This window comes from Gadus macrocephalus, chromosome 6, assembly GCF_031168955.1.
Source record: "Gadus macrocephalus chromosome 6, ASM3116895v1".
Classification (NCBI taxonomy): domain Eukaryota; kingdom Metazoa; phylum Chordata; class Actinopteri; order Gadiformes; family Gadidae; genus Gadus; species Gadus macrocephalus.
The window spans coordinates 15,769,517-15,789,104 of NC_082387.1; the positions used below are offsets into that span (position 1 = coordinate 15,769,517).

The window sequence follows — 19,588 nt, forward strand, 5'->3', positions numbered from 1 at the left end:
CTAGGGCGACAAATGCGTTGGGGGCGCCCTCTGGTGGCGCCCTTAATTAAAAAATATATCAATTAAAATATACGACGCGAACGGAGAAGCGAGGGGGCGCGGGAGCAATTGTCAGGGCGGCCCGAATCCGTCAGCGTAGCACCCCCCCCCCCCCCCCCCCCCCGCTCGCAAGACCTGTCCAGGGCGCAAGTTGTTGATTCCGAGTCGCCTAGGGCTCCGAAACGGCCAGCGCCGGCCCTGATTGCATGCCTCAACACTATCAAAAAAAAATATTATATAGAACTAGGCCTACAAACCTACACATTCATTTTTGATCATGCTTAATCCAATTTGAGGTAGAAGCTTAAGCTACAAAATGATATTACCAACGGCAATGATACGTGCGACAGAAGGCAGTGTAGCAATGGCAGTTTGTAGACATGACTTCAATTGTCTTGAGGGGAGGGGATTACAAGTCATACAAAGAGATCAACTATAGCTGAACATAGAGTGACCTCCTGATAGGATATAGGCCTACTTGATTTTAAAGTAGCCATCCTAGCAGACTATGTTTTGGTCACTATTAGGCAGGAGGTATATCCGTTGACAATGATCAGATAAATAGGAAAAGCAATGGATTCACAGTTTGTGCTTCACAAAAGACAAAGAGCCCGATATCTTTCTTTTCCCCACAGCATGTTTTAATATGTCGGGACTTGGCGGCTATACAGCACAAATTTCTGACGAATAAAGTGCAGTCACAAATAGTCACTTGGATTTGAAATAAATTAAAACAATAAATATAATCCCAGTTAAAAACATGCAATTGTGCGTGGAGTTGTTTAATCGTACATTTGCCCAGAAACTCAAACCATCTTCAGGTGTCCATCATTAAACAAAGACAGCCCTTGGTAAGGTACATAAGCCAAACAAAATGACTCATACACAAACAAACTTTTCTGAGTGAGAGCGAGCGAGAGCGAAAGAGAGAACTCAATTTCTATAGAAATAACATAATTTCCCCTCTGGCTCAGAGTCCCATGACTTCAATGCGGTTCACACGGCAATAGGCCAACATCATCAGCAGTTCTCCCGTCATCCAACGGTTGCTACAGGCCTTGAGAAAAGTAGGCCCCCACGTCCACCTACTATGTGGCAACATCCACATAAGCAGCTTTTCCAACTGCGTGAGCCCCTTAGGGAAAACAAAGCAGGCATGGAAATCAACCATTTCTGTACAACCCAACAGGACACACACACACCACGCCCCCCCCCCCACCCATCGTCTCAGCCACGACAGAGGACGTCGGTCTCAAACTGCAGCAGCTGGCCCATGAAGGCCAGGTTTGGAGAGATGACGCGCCGCCGCTGCTGCACAAAGTCGTAGGCCTCCTGCAGGCGCACTTGGCGGGCGTGCATGAGGTAGGCCAGACAGATGGTGGCGGAGCGGGAGATTCCCGCCTGGCAATGCACCAGCACACGGCCTCCCTGCTCCTTCACAGAGTCTAGAGGGGGGGGGGGCACAGAGAGGATTGTTGTTATTATGATGAGGAGGGAAAGGGATTGGTTGGATTATTGAATGACGCATTAAAGTGCCAAGCTGGGTTTGCAGCGATTAATCGGTCCGAGACTAAACTTGTTCGCCATGATTTATTTCACTTAAGTCGTTAAGCAGTCAATTCAAGGGTTATTTCTTTGGAGCCGTGTGTAATTAATTAGCAGGTAGAGGGCAAGGCATCTTACTGGAGCTTTAAAAGATTCACGTTATTAATCCCAGAGAGGGAAATTCAGCAGCATTTATTCACCGTGTTGACGGCATTCTAACCTGTGGGCAACACCACAGTAAATCAATCCTCTAGATTTCCCTGGATTAGTAAAAGGTCCTCACATGCTTCGGAAAGCAGGTAGGCCCCACTGCCAGGGGGGGGGGGGGGCAGAGCCCAGCTGCTCACCTATGAAGGCGATGGCCTGTGAGAAGCAGGCCCGGATGTCTGTGTGCAGGCTGTCCTCCACGTTGAGCCGCAGGTACTGCAGCTCCCCCTCGTACAGGCTGGGGCAGGTGGACGACACGTTCAGCACGGCCGTGATGCCCGCCGCCGCCAGCGCCTCCCTGCGAGACGAGTGCAGGGCGCTGCCCAAGAACAGGAAGGGCAGCAGCTCCACCGGACCCTCCTGCATAGAACACAAAGGCAGAGGAGTCAACCAAACGCCTCCGAAGAGCTAACCACAAACACAACGCTTTAGTTTTGATTGTTTAAAGGCCGATTCCAGTCACGTATGCCTGGGAACGTGTGTGATCATGCAAGGTCTCATGGCTTGATTCCCTCTATGCCAAGTTCGACATGCATCTTCATCATGTTATTCTATTGTACACAACTCTATTATTTATACATTTCGTGCTACACTAAAATCCCCCGCTAGGCAGAAACCTTCATGTTAACTGCTACGCCTATATATATAGCAGACTGGTAAATGCCAGCTCAACAGTTGAAAGACATTTCCCTCTTGCATGTTATGCTATGACTAACCTGATCATACGAGGGAGTCTTCCGCTCTGGCGCCGTGGGTTCTGAATCCGCTGCGGGGGGCCCGCTTCCAGGGGAGGTGGAACACAGCTCGGGATAAGCCTCAGCGAAAGTCGCAAATCCACCTTACAAAAAAAATATTTGAGAAAATAAAGTTACAGGCCAGACAATCTCATGTCTCAAATTGTTTAGAAATGAAAATGAATAATAAAAAAAAGTCAAGAAAAACAATACAGAATATAAATAAGTAGTGCATCATAAAAACATTTGGGTTTAGGTTTCTTCTCCTTAACTTAAAATTAATTCGTTATAACTGACTGAGGTACCACGGGCCTCAATACCTGGGCCTTCACCTATACAGTCAAAGGTTATTCAAAGAGAAATGTTGGATGGAAAAAAACATTGTGCTTACCTTTTAGGAAACATATCTGCACAGAGCTTCTAGGGACCTCTGCTCTTAGTGCACTCAGCAACATGTTGGCTAGGCTTTCGTGCTTCAGTTGTGCCATGAGGTGGCTGTTGTCATCTACCACCACTACCGGCGAGAATTCCCCGCGGCGTAACTTTCCGACAAGCGTCTTGTCCGCTATCAACCACTCCAGGCAGACAACGGAGCTCTTGGACCGCCGGCGCAGCAGCGAGTTCCAGTGGACATTACTGGACTGTCGTATGTGCGCTTTGGAGAAGGCAAGGAACGGTCTGCAGTCAAGCACCATGCAGCCCTCAGAAGAAAACTGCTCCGAACTTCTGAGAATTGGAAGCAGTTCGTTGCCTGTTATTTCCCACGGCTCATTGTTTGAAATCATGACGGAAATATAGAATAAACCTGCAAAATATAAAGCAAGCTATATTGGCCTATTTTGAGAAAATTGGAAAATAAACCAAAATAAAACGGTCCTTAAAAGTCAGTCAACTGTTTGATTGACTCTTTCAAACACTGATCAAAGAAAATAAGGCCCACTCTAACCTAAAGTGTACTTTTCTTTATTTGTTTGAGTTTCTTGTCAGCTTGAATAAACCTAGCCTAAAATGAGCGTTTCACTTCTTTCATTGATAACAGCTGGGTAATGGGCGGGTATTCAACGACTGGAAAACCGCGGAGACACCCACTTTTTCCACTGACGCAAACGTCACAAGCGGAAACACCATATTTGGGCAGCTCGGTACACCTATTAAGGGCATTGACATAAATCACATTTTCCCTAGGCCCTTGTGGTTCTCTTGGATTATCCTGTAACTGTGTTCTGTATTTAATTACTTTCTTTCACTATGATTGAACACCCTTTGTTTGTATATCTGGGGACGTGATTGGTAAAGGTAAAGTCTAAGTTGTAAGTAAAACACCATCCTATTACATAAGAGTAACAACTTCTTGGAACAATGTGACTTAACACTTAGAAGGCCTACTTTTGCTAATTGTGCAACATGTATCAAATATCCAACTGTTAAAAGGAACAATTATTCTTCTGTTAGTTTTCAGTTTCAGCACATAGAAACGTCACAGGAAATGTGTGTTTGTGTGTTTGTATGTGTGTTTGTGTGTGTGTATACGTGCTTGCGTGTGTGTGCGTGTGTGTGCGTGTGTGTTGACTATCTTATCGAGTGAAAGAGGTATTCATCTCTTTGTTTTTCTCTATTGACCTACAACTTTGCAGACACACATTTAACATAATGATAGTTAACTTGTTGGTGACGTTTCCTTGCCAGGACTCTTGTTTGCATATTGCTATGACAAGTGATGTATAACAAGCAGGTGTTTTTTCTTCTGTTTACCGAAAAGGAAATGGAAGCGTTACACCCTGCTATCACCACAACAACCCTTACACAACCACTCCCCTGTTCTTCATCCCTTCAATGAATCATGTCCCTTTCACCCTGGCACATTGCCTACGTTCAGCCCGCTAGCCTCAAAAAACGAAATGTTTAAATTTTTGGAAAACTATATTCAAACACATGTATCATTTTGAGTTTTTTGCGTTAAAAAGTGATTGTCTTCATTATCAAAATTGGACCACGTGACAGAAATGCTTCACCTATTACAAAAAAAACGCTATTTTGGATCTGAATTTGCACTGCTTATCTACAACTATTCCAAAACAACACAACAAAACAAAGGAACCCAGAAGTAAATTCCTTTGGAAGTAATGAGCAAAATATGACTTGACTTGAGGTGAGAAGGTTGCACTTAACCAGCTATGAAACGAGGACGAAGATATTCATCCAGAACATTCAATCTAGAGAGAATGAATGTGAAAGATATATAAATTAAATGTGGTAGTGTTCATGTCAAAAAACATGAATTCATCCTCAGAAACAAATATCCAGACTAAACAACAATGGCAACAAACCAACAGGGATGGATTCATACTCACCGGCTCTGCTCTCACAGGGATTATTTGGGATTAAGCGGGCTGCTGGGGCTATTAATCCTAGAAAAAAAACATTAAACCTGGAGATTTATCCATCCAGATCTTCTTATCCAGGCCCACGTGGCCCTGGTCCTCCTGCCTCCAATCAGGAGGTCCCCGTGGCTCCTCAGGTTAACTGCGTCAGCCTAGTGTGTGTAATTATGTGTTAGTGATGTCAGCCCTCCCTCAGAGAACCTGCTCTCGGGTCCACGTCTAGAATATGTGCCGACAAAATAAATCTGTAACAGACGCTTCAACATGATCTAATGAAACTGTACTTTTATATTCCCTTAACCAACTGCCCACACTTGAGGAATAAAACAAACCCCTACCTGCTACTTGATATCATTTGGATAATAGCATCTGCTAAAGGACTGAATCGTAAATATCCCATGATAGGATTAAAGCCTTGACTGCAGAGAATGATAAGCGTTGAGTTGGAGTTTTATTTCGGGAGCTGAAACTTTGTTAATAAACTGACACCATTCTCCTTGCTCTTAGCTCCTTCATCTTCCTCTTCATTGTCAGTCTGTGGACAAAGTTCACAATGTTTATTTTTGCACAGAAGTAAATAAAAACTGATAACCGAAGCCATGTATATAGTAGTGAACAATAATTAGTAAACAATTCGTTGGGTTTGTCCAGTTTTAAGGCAATAAACAATGACATATACCTGGCCTTGAATAAGTATATCAGAAATCAGAATACTAAAAGTCTGAACTAGTCTTGCTTTCTGACCCTTCTGTTTCACATCTCTCCCTCTATCTTATCACTTTCTCTCTCTACCCACCACCATCTCTCTCACTCTCTCTCTCTCTCTCTCTCTCTCTCTCTCTCTCTCTCTCTCTCTCTCTCTCTCTCTCTCCAACCCTGAAGTTTGGTCTCTTACCCAAGGGCCACTGTGAGGCCTATGCTGGCTACCAGGCTGAGGGCGGTCACCGTGGCAATGATAGACAGCAACTGGTATCTGGTAAGTGGAAGAGTCGATGAGGTGTATCTTGGAGGCAGGGTGGGCAACGTGATTAGCTGCATGGGAGTTTGGGTGGGCAGAGCTGTGACTTCAAAGAGGAAAAAATGTATATATATCAGAACCAAAATACATTCCATATCATAAATCAACAACAATCTGTCCTCAATCTGGATTAGGGATCGTCTCCACAAGATACAGACAGCCAGAGAACATAGATACAGGAACCCTTTTAAAGTGGTGTGACCTAGGGATGCTTTGAACCTGCAACACATTCCCCCCACGCTGTACTTTACCAGTGAGAAAGAAGGTGACTGTGGAGAAGACGGTGGCCTTGCGGTCCTGCAGTGAACAGCGGTACGTCCCTTGTTCTTTCGCGTGCAGCTGATTCAGCACCACCGATGGCTCCTCGGTGACTACCAGGGTTTGGAAATCGCTTTCTTCCAGCTGACACAGGAGATTTCGCAGAGGGACTCAGTGATCCATGAAACTTACCCCAGCGGCTTTACGGTGAAAGAGTCCTTTGAGCATTGTTATATTTGAGCAAAAACCAAACCAAATCTTTCTTTCCGGAGGTGTGAGCGAAATGGGTTCTCACCTGTGTGGATCCAGGGGGGCCGGGAGCCCAGGTAAAGTGGTACTCTGGTGTTCCCTGAATCAGGCTGTGCCAGGGCAGGAAACAGTTCAACACAGCCTGGTCCCCTTCTTCAGCCTCCAAATGGTGCTCTAAAACAAAGATGATAGCCTGTATGTAGTTATATAATATATATAAATGTGAATTATGGATGCAAATAATGATAAATTATACACACTTAAACACATCACCATTAACATTTCTCTCTCATCAAACCAACACAATAAATACGAATAAATACATAAGCATAAATACATAGATATATGTTTGTTTATAAACATATGTGTATACATATATATCTTGCATACATACATACATACATTCATATATACATACACATACATATGTATCTATATATTCACACACATACACACACACACACACACACACACACACACACACACACACACACACACACACACACACACACACACACACACACATACACATACACATACACACACACACACACACACACACACACACACACACACACACACACACACACACACACACACACACACACACACAAGATTTGCATTTTGAAATGTAGTACCATTGGCTTGTGGTTTTTCTATGCCCGAGGGGGAGCCACAGGGAGAATGAGGGAGGAGTACGGAGGGATGAGAGAGGGAGACCGGCTGGGGGGGAGAGGGGGTAGGGGGGGGTGGACGGAGCAACTCATTCATGGAACCAAGGATGAGTTTAATCATCTCTGTTAACCTTGCACATGGACAGGCAACAGTGTCTCATATGAGCAAACACATTGACAGACTCGTGACCTCGTGACAAGGATGTGTGTGTGTGTGTGTGTGTGTGTGTGTGTGTGTGTGTGTGTGTGTGTGTGTGTGTGTGTGTGTGTGTGTGTGTGTGTGTGTGTGTGTGTACACTGCAGAGTGCTACAGTCATATCACAAAGACATACAACTTCCCCGCCTACCCCAACTGACCAAGGCAGAGCAACAAGACACACATGACCTACCGCCACAGTCCAGCTGGTGTGGGGGAGAAGGACAATTGTATAACTTGTATTTGCAGGAGGAGCAGTCTATCACTCTTTGATACAGCTGCCCTGTAAAGCATGATGCCACACAGACACACAAACATGAACTCATGCACACACAGTCACGCACACACACAAACATTAATCGACACAAACACTCAGACACACACACAAACACACGCATGAACGCCCGCACATACAGACACACACACACAAACATTAATAGACAGAAACACTCAAACATACGCAAGCATGAAACCATAGACACACACACAAACACACGCATGAACGCCCACACCCACACCCACTCATACACACGCACACACACACACACACACACACACACACACACACACACACACACACACACACACACACACACACACACACACACACACACACACACACACACACACACACAGACACAGACACACACAAATCAACATAAACATTCAGACACACACAGACAAACACACACAGTAAACATGTGCTGCCTTTAGCTTTATTTGAACAGGGGATGGTAATGTTATGGACGATGGAGAACTGAAATAAAGAACTTACCACACTTGTTAGGGCACAGTCCTAGATGGGAGATAAACACATCATCTCAAGTCAATTTTATACAGCTCTTCTTGTCCTTTCTACTGTCAGCGACCTCAACCAACAAATTACCTTCACGGATGAAAATAACCAAGTGCTTCTCTAAGATTTTCCGGCCCTTCTCCATGATTTGAATGGCGTCAATTGTCCCTGAACCTTGAAATTGCGGAGAATCATAATCGTAACTGTATAATTTATTTATAGATAAACTTATGACAAGAACAGCACTAAAAGAAGAACAGCGAAACATAGTTCAAAGTGAAAGATGGAATATACTTTAATTTATTGATAAAGACAAAAAAGGATATAGGACACTTGTACACACATTGCCCTCAGGTTTGGATCCCCCCCCCCGCCCCCCTCACTCACAAGGTGTATTTATCATTCTAATTTGTCACAATCAAATCCTCCTTTAATGAGCTAATCCAATGTGAACACAAGCTGTCTCCTGATCTTACCTGGTTGCAGGGTCTTCTTGATGCGATTGAATTCACTGTGGTACTCAGTGCTTACTCTGTAAAAAGTGGTGGGATCTAGGAGCAATAGATTAGACTATGAGCAGCACGGCAACATATTAGTATAAAGTATCATTCCTCTGAGTACACCTAACATCAAAGCAATTGTCTAACGTCATGTCTGTTCTCACCAATGACGCCACGGTGTGCCTGGCTAGTCTGCCTGTAGGTGACATAGGCGTGGTCCCTGATATCCGTGAGGGCAATCTGCTTCTCCACGCTGGCAGCCGACAGGAGGAAGTCCTCGTGCAGGAGTCGGGTCTTGCGGTCACACTGCAGACAGGCCCTCCCAGCAGGCATGCGACACAGGGCCAACAGGCTAACCACCAAGAGCTGTGGCCTCATGAATGTCTCTGGAGCGAGGAAAGTTCATATTTTGCATTTAAATTTAGATTGCATTTAGCAGATGTTTTTCTCACAAACAACTTTTATTTTTAAGTTAAAGTTAGTTTTTAATTATCATTATTATTTTTATCTTATTGTACAGCACTTTGGTCAGTGTATGCTGTGTGTAAATGTGCTCTATAAATAAAACTTACTTACTTACTTACTTAAAATGTTGCATTATCCTGCCAACCAATTAGTTTTACAAGGACCATCAGGTGTTTTTAAGTGAATTGTTAAAGGCACCCAGTGCAACTTTCGAGGCTTAAAAATAAACATTCAATTTCTAGTCTTTTTTACACGTAGTAAGTTTCAATAACTCCATACCATTACATACCGACATTCAAGCAGCAAAGATGAGACGTCGTTGTGTGGTGAGAACTGATAGAAAATCGATAACAACAACAATGCCGCCATTTTCTTTATTTTTTGTAACCTACAATAAATAAAGCAGGCTTCCAGTCAATGGAAAAATGGCTTCTCCCCACCGGCGATTGTTGTTGTTTACGATTTTCTATCAGTTCTCACCACACAACGACGTCTCATCTTTGCTCCTTGAATGTCGATATGTAATGGTATGGAGTTATTGAAACTTTCTACGTGTAAAAAAGACTAGAAATTGAATGTTTATTTTTCATTGAATGTTTACATAAAGTTGCACTGGGTGCCTTTAACCCTTTACAATAAGGGTGTATTAATTAACGAATAATTAACGTTTGTTTATGCGGTAATAAGCATTATTATATTTCATTAGCACAGGGGGAAGGTTTAGGGTTTGTGGGTTAGGGTTAACCTTAATCCTTACCCTTACTAAATAATATACAAATTAATGCCTACGTTAACATGAACACATTAGTAAACATGACCACCATTCGTAAACAATTACTAGACAATAAGTTAACTTTTAATTAACTTAGCTAATGCTTATAACAGCATTGAATTATGTAAATTAATGGTTTGTTAATGGTTAATTAATGTACCATTATTGTAAAGTGTTACCTCTGTTTTAAAGCCTCCTTCTTATAAAACAAAGAATAATTTTGGAGGACAACACTAACTATTTTGAATAAGAAAATGTATAATGACACAGTAATTCATAATTATTTCCAAAGACTTGTTTGCAGATACTCCAGAAGGGACTGGTAACAGTCAGGCAGACTGATAGCAAGTAGCTCGTCTCTGCCACCTAGCGGGAGATCATACGTATCGTGTTTCCAACCACATAAAATAAACAATAAAAAAACTTACTTTTGCCAAGATTAAATGTTCCGTAAAAAAAATTGACCAAATTGACGCAAAGATGTGTTTGCTAAGACTAGTTTAAACGTAAACAAGGAAACGAACTACAACGTCTTTTGCTATTTGATTTCAAGGGTAACGTTTCCTTGACACAAATGTTCAAAGAAGAAGTCCAATGAGAACGAAACAATAGTCATGCATTTCAGTAAGTGTGGCAAAAGATTGAAAATCAGGTTAAAATGTAGGTTAAAATCAGACCGTATGAAAGGTTGGCGTGAACGGCCGTTAAACTACATTTCCAATAGTTCCACACATACGCATACTTATGTTGTGTTCCTGATTCCTCGAACCCCCGACTTCCGAGTCGAAATCGAAGATCTCCCAGCTTTCTTGTGGCAATTCTCGAAGGCACGCCCCCTTTTTGTCTTCATCTTTCGAAAATCTGATAGTAGACCGAGAGCAGTGATGACGCTCTCAGAAAAATGGCTGCGCCCGTGAAGAGATTTTTATTTTTTGTATTTGTACCACGTAGGTCATTTGAATGACGATTTTAAATTCTCTTACAAACTTGATTGCATTGCTAATTTATTCCGGTCACCAATTTATACATTGCATGGTCTTGCTGTGCGTGCAATACAATGTGAAGTTGTGGCTTTTTTTTCGGGCTGGTTTGCTAAAGAGGCTAATGTAGCTAACAATAAACAACGACTGCAACTCGGAAGGCTGGCGTCCGAGGATTCAGGAACACACCATTAGCTGTGTTCCTGAATCCGTGGCTGACAAAGGGGCAGGCCAATCCCCTGGAAGTGTTTAGTGTAGGCGGGATCAAGGACAATTTTTTTTTAGATGCGCACTGTCTTATGCGCAGAACTTTGTTGTCCTCTTGAATCTCACGAAAACAGCAAGGTGAGTTTGGTTTCTCTTTTTGACATAGCGCCTTGTCATGCTTGTTAGTGAACATTTATTTCAAACGAGTTAGTCAACTATTAGTGAGTATATATGTGGATGATAGGACTTTGTTCTCGGTAACAATGTGTACCAGCTAGTGACTGATTACACTGTACTGTAGCCGATGCAGCTGTTCGACAGAACTACCACAAACAGGTTTTGTCACTCGCTACATTTTATGTGTTGACATTTTTATTTTACAGTCTGCTAAATGTACAATATGCGCATCATGCGTTGTCTAACCGATCAATGGACTGTAACTATCCATTTTAATCAAAGTTTCAAGTAGCGGGACAACGTTGTTTGGACCTCACGACGCTGCTGGCATTGATTTTGAATAACGTTAATCGGTAAGGAAACGCGACACTGAGATGACAAAGAATCACTGGTCTTCCTCCCACAACGACCGATCTGTACACCTGCAATGGTCACAGTGGACTCAAAGCTGCTGCATTGCTGTAACGTTATGCTACCATTCGTAGGGTTACCTTAACGACACTGTTTATTTGCAAAAGGTCTTAATGCAAATGTTAGTTGCCATTGCGATATACACGTGGGATTTTTAAACCCAGCAGAAGGTTGGGTTAATGATATACCACATCTAGGTATATCATCTGTATCAGCGGTAATTACTTCTCATTGGCGTGTGGAGGACAGTCGGCCTGGAAAGGGTATATTGGTATGTTGATATAAATTATTGCTATGACATCATTTGTGTTATATTGGTAGGGATAATTCTCATGTACAGACATACCTTAAAGTTAAGCACAAATCAAATACAATATTTGGTTTGTAAAAGCAATACTTTCCCCTCTTTTTATATTTATATTGTTTATGGTAATCCTTCCCACTCAAACAGAAGTAACATGGTTGTTTGTTTGTTGAAAACGGTAATAAATTTAAATTTGTGCATGTTTCTAAGAAATGTGTATAACTGTGATAAAGTTGCAGACATCCGAGGGAATAACTGAATGGTGTGATGTTGGCACAACAACCCTGACCTCAATGAACGATGATGAGTATTCAAAATTTAAATAAAGCATTGATTATTAATAATAAAGAAGAAGAAAAAAAGAGGTGCTACATTGCATAATGTTTCAGACACCCAAAGGCTCCCACTGCGGCTATAAGCTAGCCTGAATACAGATGTGCAACATTACCGCAGAGCCTGTACTTTATCTTTCAACCGGTGCACTTATCGAACGGGTGACAGTTGAAAAATATTGTTTACTTTTCAAGAGTGCCCTGGTGGTTTCATGGAAACTGACTCACTGCATGTAAAGCACTGTACTTAGCGTTTATTTGGTGGAAGTCGGTTCACCTGATGACTGATAATTAAGGATATTGGCGATTACTGCTCATCACTATCTTATACTTTAGAGGCACCTACTCAGCTCAAAGTCTGGAAATTATGACCAGCGTATTGATGTGGGCCTATATCTTATAATATAGAGGCACTTACTGAACTCAAAGGATGGAAATTATGACAGGGCTATTGACTAGGGCTGGGTATTGCCAGGTACCTCACAATTCAATTTGATTCTTTAGGTCTTCATTCGATTCGATTTCGATTCAATATTGATCCAATTGCTTCGATATCGATTCAATAATACATGCCGATGACTAAAATAGTAATATTATTTAGAATGAACCATTTCATAATGAATTAACCATTTCATTGTGCTTTAACTAGCAAAAAGGGAATACACCATTGTATAGTATTGTTCCTGAGCTAAACTTGCAGCATAAAAGTAATAATCATAACATGGACAAATGTAAAAGAGCATGTACATTTAGGCATACTCATACTCTAGATTACAATGACTGAGTATGCTTTTTCTTTTTTTTGGAAATAATCGATAAAAAAAAAAAAAAACGGAATCGAGAACTAATAAATTGCAGTGCTTTGATGAATCGACATTTTTACCTAGCCCTACTTTTGACATTGGTCTATATCAAGTATTATAAAACAGTTTTAAAAACCCTACACTGGTCAGTATTTATTTTTTGAATTTTACAACATTCACACACACACTAAAACACAAGCAATATACTTTGTATATATTTTTCCATGACCCACATGTCTTCTTATTGAAGGACATGGCAATAAGTTATTGATTACTGTTGTGTGTGCTGTGTTATTTTATGTATATTTTTTTGTTAAAAACAGTAGTCTGTCCTACTACTGTAGATGTGAATCCATGGAATTGGGTCTACGTACCCACAGGGGACGGTATTCTATCTTCTATATATATTTAGTGTGCTTGATGAGGGATGTCCTGTTTCTGTCTCTTTCACTTTTCTTCCTCGTATCTGTTAGTTTAACCGAACCCTTGTTCCTGTCTGGGGTGCCCTTGTAGATGGCCACCCGGGACGCCGGCCCTGTGTGCCCCCTCCGATCCGGACGCTCGCCTACTCCCTCCTAGTCACCTCCTTGGCCTGTCTACTTTGCACTTCTATGACCGCAGAAACCTCCAGGAATAGATCAACAAAACAAATAAAGAAGAGCAATGGAGGTTAGGAAACTCAACTCACAATATGGTAGATGAAACCAAACAACGTATCTCAGCCTCACTTGTGTTCTTGTTCTTTTGTTCCAGAAGAGCAGAATCCAAAGATCTCCAGATAGACCTCTACTGTCTCAGTCAAAATTATAACAACTGCTACCCTCTTCCACCAAACAACCAAACCCCTTTCAAAGCATCCGCCCCTTTCAGTGCGCAAGAGAGAGCCACAAGGATGTACCAGATAGTACCAGGGGGTCAGGGGGACCAGAACACCAGTGAAAGGATCACCGGCTCCCCACTGAAGAAGAAGCTTGGTCGGGATGGCCGGCCCCTGGTGGTGGCTGGTGTGCTCGGCTGTGTGTTGGTGCTGGCTGCCATCGTCTCGTGGTGCTACTACACCGCATCGCTCCGTCAAGCCCAGCTGTTGAAGACCGAGCTGCTGAACCTCAACAAGGACGGCTTCGCCATCCGTAACCAGGCCGGGGCGATCATCTTCAGCATGGCCTTTAAGTGAGTGCAGTGCCGGAGCCTGGCTTTTTTATATAATGATTATAATTATTTTGGGCTCCCACGTGACTTTCATGCCACCCTCACTTCCAGTAAACCAAAGTAGAATATGAGACTCAATATAAAATATATCTAAAAGGTATCCAACAGAAGGCCTACCTAGGAATTGCATAAATTAGAGAGTGTGATGGTGGCATCCCCTCAAGTGATGCCTCTCACTGCTCAGGGATGTCATGGGTGGAGGGTTTGACTGATCAAGGTTTGTGGCTATGCCACACATCCTACAAAAAATTAGAATGACTCGCAGAGAAAGGACTTTCAGTTTGTGCACAATGTGTATGCTAATCATATTTGCTAATTACTACTGGCTACAGAAACACAAAATACTTCTCACGCTAATCAAGTAGAATATGTGCAATGTCGCTATCCAATACCAGTCCTTTAGCTTCTTTCAATGCTCTCTATCCGCATATTCAATATCAGTATACAATATCAAAAAATAATAATTTATCCTTCAAACTGTATCCTGGACGAAGAACACAATTATTTGCTTTTACTTGAACACTGGTAGCTGTTGCCTTTTTGTTTTTGAAAGAATGTACACCAAAAATGGTCAGGACTTCAGGCAAAGCCGACCCAAAATTTTGGTGTGGCAGTCTCACAGCTCGCTCTGTGATGCTTTCAGGATATTATAAGGCAGCTTGATGCTAGACAAGGATATGATGACCCCCTAAGGGAAGAAGGGTTTTTGCACGTGGTCACATGTATGGAGTGTTCCGAACACTGTCACTCTATGTACAATACATCTTCCATTTACTTCATAACATCAAGAACATTAGGGGACTGTATGGGAATAAATAAATATAAACATTACCCTGCTGAACTTGTTCACATTGAATGCATTGTTCCGTTAAGCATTGCAATGATAACAGACTTTGTTCTCTGAACCTCCCTTTAGATCTGGCACTCTCGACTTGGACTCCTGCTCCAAGCAGGGCAGCGTTCTGAGCTGTTCTCGTTCCGATTCTGGCAATCTCAATTTCTTTGTGCAGACTGTCGGGTTCAAGGACACGGTGATGTGTTACCGCGTTCGCTGGGAGGAGCTAGAACACGAGCGCTCGGTGGAACACGCCATGGCCTACAACGACTCCCACTGGTATGGAGGGGCAGAGTCGGCGACACAACATTGGCCTATCAGCATCCAGGGTGAGGAGGAGCCACTCCCCTTCATCACCAGTGACATCTACACTAATCGGAATGCCTTTGGGGGAATCCTGGAACGCTATTGGCTCTCATCAAACGCAACCGCTATAAAGATAAACGATTCGGTTCCGTTTCACTTGGGCTGGTCAGAGAAGGACAGGACCCTCCGGTTCCAAGCCCGTTACGAGGACTCTCCTTACAGACCGCCGAAAGGACAACGGGCCCTGCCTGAACTCAGCTACAGAGTTTGCGTCGGCTCTGATGTCACGTCTATTCACAAATATATGGTGCGTTCATCACAGGCGGACAGCGGGCATCATTTTTAAGTACTTTTTTAATTCAAGCTTATTAAATCTATCGTCCTACTTTCATTCATTGTATACTTGCTTACTTTCTGGGTTTTTGTATTTGTTTTTTATTGTTCACCTTTCCAATTATCTGTTTAGGTGCGGCGGTATTTCCCCAAGCCCATCCAGGTGCCGGCCTCGGACGTGTTCCAGCACCCCGTGTGGTCGACCTGGGCCCTCTACAAGACGGCCGTCACCCAGGAGAAGCTGCTGCAGTACGCCTCCAACATCACCCGGCACGGCTTCACCTGCTCCCACCTGGAGCTGGACGACCGCTACACCGCCGACTACGGGGAGTTCGACTTCGACCCGCAGAAGTTCCCCAACGCCAGCGGCATGTTCGAGCGGCTGGCGGCCAGCGGCTTCCAGGTGTCGCTGTGGACCCACCCCTTTGTCAACTACGACTCCATCAACTTCGCCGTGGGCGTGGAAAGGGGCTACTTCGTTCGGGAGCCCAGCGGCGAGCTGCCGGCGCTGGTGAAGTGGTGGAACGGCATCGGCGGGATCCTGGACTTCACCAACCCGGACGCCCGCGACTGGTACGCCGCCCAGCTGCACACGCTCAAGAGCCGCTACGGGGTGACCTCCTTCAAGTTTGACGCCGGGGAGACCAGCTACCTGCCGCGCCAGTTCAGCACCCTGGGGCCGCTGACGGACCCCTCGGTCTTCACCCGCCGCTACACGGAGATGGCGCTGCCCTTCCACCAGCGGGCGGAGCTGCGGGTGGGCTACCAGAGTCAGAACATCTCCTGCTTCTTCAGGATCATCGACCGGGACTCGGTGTGGGGGTACGAGCTGGGCCTCAAGTCCATCATCCCCACCGTGTTGACCATCGGTATCCTGGGCTACCAGTTTGTCTTGCCTGACATGATAGGAGGCAACGCCTACCCCAACCGCACCACAGGTGTGTAGTGCGGCTGAAACAAAGTTGACGTGGGTGTGGGTGTGGGTGTGGGTGTGGGTGTGGGCGTGGGTGTGGGCGTGGGCGTGGGTGTGGGCGTGGGCGTGGGTGTGGGTGTGGGCGTGGGTGTGGGTGTGGGTGTGGGCGTGGGTGTGGGTGTGGGTGTGGGCGTGGGTGTGGGTGTGGGTGTGGGCGTGGGTGTGGGTGTGGGTGTGGGTGTGGGTGTGGGCGTGGGCGTGGGTGTGGGTGTGGGTGTGGGTGTAGGTGTGGGCGTGGGTGTGGGTGTGGGTGTGGGCGTGGGTGTGGGCGTGGGTGTGGGCGTGGGTGTGGGTGTGGGTGTGGGTGTGGGCGTGGGTGTGGGTGTGGGCGTGGGTGTGGGTGTGGGTGTGGGTGTGGGCGTGGGCGTGGGTGTGGGTGTGGGCGTGGGTGTGGGCGTGGGTGGGTGTGTTAACATGCATAGTTTGCATACACACATAAATCAAAATTGTTATAATAAAATGTATTTGGTTGTGATGACAGGTGATGGACATGGTCTGCCAGACAGGGAGCTATATATCCGGTGGCTAGAGCTGTCTGCTTTCATGCCAGCCATGCAGTTCTCCATTCCCCCCTGGGCCTATGATGATGAGGTGAGGAGAAACCATTGAAAGGGTCTTTTTTTTCTAAATGAATTTCTGGCTAGTGGAGAAGTAATTTCAGATGTACTAGTGTACTGCAATGGTACATGTCTGGAACAACTTAAATGTATTCATGGTAAAAAAATGTACACAACATTTGGCAGGCCAGATAAGGTTTAGCATTAATTCTCACAGGAATTTGATTGTGTTTGTGTTGTCTGTGTATATGATTCCTCCAACATTTTCTGTTGCCCTTGTCAAGAATGGCCGTGTGTTGTACTGTGCGTTTACTAAATAAAACACTCACTTTGTCAAAAACAGGTAGTAGAGATTGCACGAAAGTTCACGGAATTCCACAAGAACCTCGTGGCACCGAGGGTTCTGGAGCTGGCCGGCGAGGTTCTGAACACGGGCGACCCCATCATACGGCCCCTGTGGTGGATCGCCAACGATGACGAGGCTGCCTACAAGATTGACTCCCAGTTCCTTATAGGAGACGACCTGATGGTGGCGCCAGTGTTGGAGCCGGGCAAGCAGGAAAGGGACATTTACCTGCCGGCTGGAAGGTGGAAGAGCCGCAAGGGGGAATACTTTGATAAAGGACCCATGTATCTCACTGATTACCCAGTGGACCTGGATGAGATTGCCTACTTCACATGGGTACATTAAAGGCACGGTTAGACAAGAGGGAACACACAAGCACACATATACGCAATACTGAACAGACAGGAAGGGGGAAGGATAGTTGAAACGTTAAAAAAGGCGAAACAACAGTTTATAATCTTGTAATGACTCACTCCATTGCTGCTCTCAACCTGCTCCCGCCCACAAACTGCTTCCCCGGTGGTGATTGCAATGCTCTGCCCAAAGTTCTGGTCGGATTCAGTGATTTAATCTTCCAGCCATCATCATGTGCCTTCCACAGCCTTCAATAACACTTTACTGAGATTGTACCATGTTGACCACTGTCTGCCTGCTTAACAGCCAACCAAGTCCTGCCCTCCCCTTCAGCCTTTAGCTAGAGAAGTATGGCTGGGGTCAACCTAAGCTGCGTTTTTTTGTTGGGTTTATGTATAATTTCATATGGTTGATTTAATGCTTCAAATTTTACCAATTTGTTTTTATTAATCAGCTGCTTTGCAAAGGCACGGGAAAAATCAAAACAGTGTTGTATGAAATAGACGAGTTACGATGTTAAAAGATCGACAGAAATTTGGGGGCTTTCTATTAGGAGAATGTGTTTTTGCTTTACTTCCAACTTCCATCCAAGAGCGAAACGGGGCAAGAGCTCAATATAACATATCTGAATTGGTTAATAAATAATGTTTGCATATCGCAAACTTGATTTCTGTCTGAAGAGGTTAATTTATTTTAATAAATCATTCACTCTGTATTCATCATTATTATCAGGCTTTCTATTTGGTGTTAACAAAATCTGCTTTGAATCATGCTTATGTTTAAAACAATGCTCAGAGGAAATGTAAAAGACAACAATGTATTGTTATCCATCCTTAATAGGAGTAAGTAAGTATGTATGCCTTGTACATCATGGATGGGTGTTTTTGAAAGCTGACTTGAAAGCTATACTGAATATCACACTGTAATTTATGAGATTAGTTTCATTTTGGGTGACAATTTCTTTTTTTATTCCAAACCGTATTAAATGTATGAAATGGTATGTCATTTCATGTGCACATTGATTGGCTTTATGTATTTGTAATCAAACAATGTAACTATGTCTAACTTTTGCCAAAGCTAGCTATGTGGGCTTTGAAAATGGCTTGTTTGACTGTTTTTAATTTCCTCATCCATATTTTATAGGCATTTGTTTAGCAAATTAAACAATGACTTGTTTTGCCTCGTATATAAATAAGGGGATTTCAGTATTTTCCTCCACCATGATTGTACTAACCTCTATGTGCCATAGAATAAATATATTGCCTGGGTTGAACCCAGCCTTTATCTTTTTTTGTTTCTCAGAGCGCAAACCTCGCTCATACATACAAAACTCACTTTTTTGGGGGGGTGATCCAACCACTATTCAATTGCCTTGTCAAACAGGAACGGAATCAAATTTTCTAGGGTCATTAATCTGAATCAAGGATGGGCAACTGGCGGCCCGCGGGCCGCATGCGGCCCGCATCCTCACTCAGTCAGGCCCGCACATAATAAAAAAAGAAAAGAATAATAATAATTGATCGAGTTACAGAAAACTCGGTCAAGAAAGATGAGAAGAATTCATAGAATTTGTAAGGCAAACCCATGCGTCTAGTTTGCTTAGAAGCAATATCAGTCATTAAAGATA

General features: G+C 43.8%; 3 protein-coding genes across 7 annotated transcripts; 1 reads left to right on the plus strand and 2 right to left on the minus strand.

Annotated features, from left to right (window-relative positions):
- Positions 1-658: 658 nt before the first annotated feature.
- dusp2 (dual specificity phosphatase 2) lies at positions 659-5,016 on the minus strand. Its single transcript, XM_060054452.1, has 4 exons — positions 2,917-5,016; positions 2,508-2,629; positions 1,932-2,151; positions 659-1,484 (listed from the first exon to the last, which is right to left on the minus strand). Exons 1-4 carry the CDS (start codon positions 3,308-3,310, stop codon positions 1,267-1,269), a joined length of 954 nt encoding a protein of 317 aa, XP_059910435.1. The 5' UTR covers positions 3,311-5,016; the 3' UTR covers positions 659-1,266.
- Positions 5,017-5,174: 158 nt separating this feature from the next.
- Positions 5,175-10,967, minus strand: LOC132459726 (izumo sperm-egg fusion protein 1). Of its 3 annotated transcripts, none has more exons than XM_060054449.1 (10): positions 10,577-10,737; positions 8,762-8,983; positions 8,574-8,648; positions 8,188-8,271; positions 8,077-8,097; positions 7,495-7,584; positions 6,478-6,605; positions 6,176-6,326; positions 5,802-5,970; positions 5,175-5,441 (listed from the first exon to the last, which is right to left on the minus strand). In XM_060054449.1, the coding sequence occupies exons 2-10, from the start codon at positions 8,973-8,975 to the stop codon at positions 5,381-5,383; spliced, it is 993 nt and encodes a 330-aa protein (XP_059910432.1). In that variant the 5' UTR covers positions 8,976-8,983; positions 10,577-10,737; the 3' UTR covers positions 5,175-5,380. The 3 variants fall into 3 exon arrangements, with proteins under 3 accessions (XP_059910432.1, XP_059910433.1, XP_059910434.1); XM_060054450.1 differs by having other exon boundaries at positions 10,263-10,583; XM_060054451.1 differs by lacking the exon at positions 7,495-7,584 and having other exon boundaries at positions 10,577-10,967.
- A 45-nt stretch (positions 10,968-11,012) lies between these two features.
- On the plus strand, positions 11,013-19,234 carry LOC132459725 (myogenesis-regulating glycosidase-like). 3 transcript variants are annotated; one of them, XM_060054447.1, is made up of 8 exons: positions 11,013-11,159; positions 11,481-11,551; positions 13,562-13,717; positions 13,802-14,218; positions 15,174-15,705; positions 15,865-16,669; positions 17,186-17,295; positions 17,605-19,234. In XM_060054447.1, exons 4-8 carry the CDS (start codon positions 13,941-13,943, stop codon positions 17,950-17,952), a joined length of 2,073 nt encoding a protein of 690 aa, XP_059910430.1. In that variant the 5' UTR covers positions 11,013-11,159; positions 11,481-11,551; positions 13,562-13,717; positions 13,802-13,940; the 3' UTR covers positions 17,953-19,234. The 3 variants fall into 3 exon arrangements, with proteins under 3 accessions (XP_059910430.1, XP_059910429.1, XP_059910431.1); XM_060054446.1 differs by lacking the exon at positions 11,481-11,551; XM_060054448.1 differs by lacking the exon at positions 11,481-11,551 and having other exon boundaries at positions 13,805-14,218.
- The last annotated feature ends 354 nt before the right edge of the window (positions 19,235-19,588 follow it).

Coding starts and splice junctions, on each gene's coding strand:
- LOC132459725 (XM_060054447.1), top strand. CDS start 13,941: ATGTACCAGATAGTACCAGGGGGTCAGGGGGACCAGAACACCAGTGAA. Junction 15,706..15,864: donor CGTCTATTCACAAATATATG/GTGCGTTCATCA, acceptor TTATCTGTTTAG/GTGCGGCGGTATTTCCCCAA. Junction 16,670..17,185: donor CTACCCCAACCGCACCACAG/GTGTGTAGTGCG, acceptor TTGTGATGACAG/GTGATGGACATGGTCTGCCA.
- LOC132459726 (XM_060054449.1), bottom strand. CDS start 8,975: ATGAGGCCACAGCTCTTGGTGGTTAGCCTGTTGGCCCTGTGTCGCATG. Junction 8,098..8,187: donor GGTTATTTTCATCCGTGAAG/GTAATTTGTTGG, acceptor TCTCCCATCTAG/GACTGTGCCCTAACAAGTGT. Junction 5,442..5,801: donor GGCCTCACAGTGGCCCTTGG/GTAAGAGACCAA, acceptor CTTTGTCCACAG/ACTGACAATGAAGAGGAAGA.
- dusp2 (XM_060054452.1), bottom strand. CDS start 3,310: ATGATTTCAAACAATGAGCCGTGGGAAATAACAGGCAACGAACTGCTT. Junction 2,630..2,916: donor GCAGATATGTTTCCTAAAAG/GTAAGCACAATG, acceptor TTTTTTTGTAAG/GTGGATTTGCGACTTTCGCT. Junction 1,485..1,931: donor ACAGGCCATCGCCTTCATAG/GTGAGCAGCTGG, acceptor CCCCCCCTCTAG/ACTCTGTGAAGGAGCAGGGA.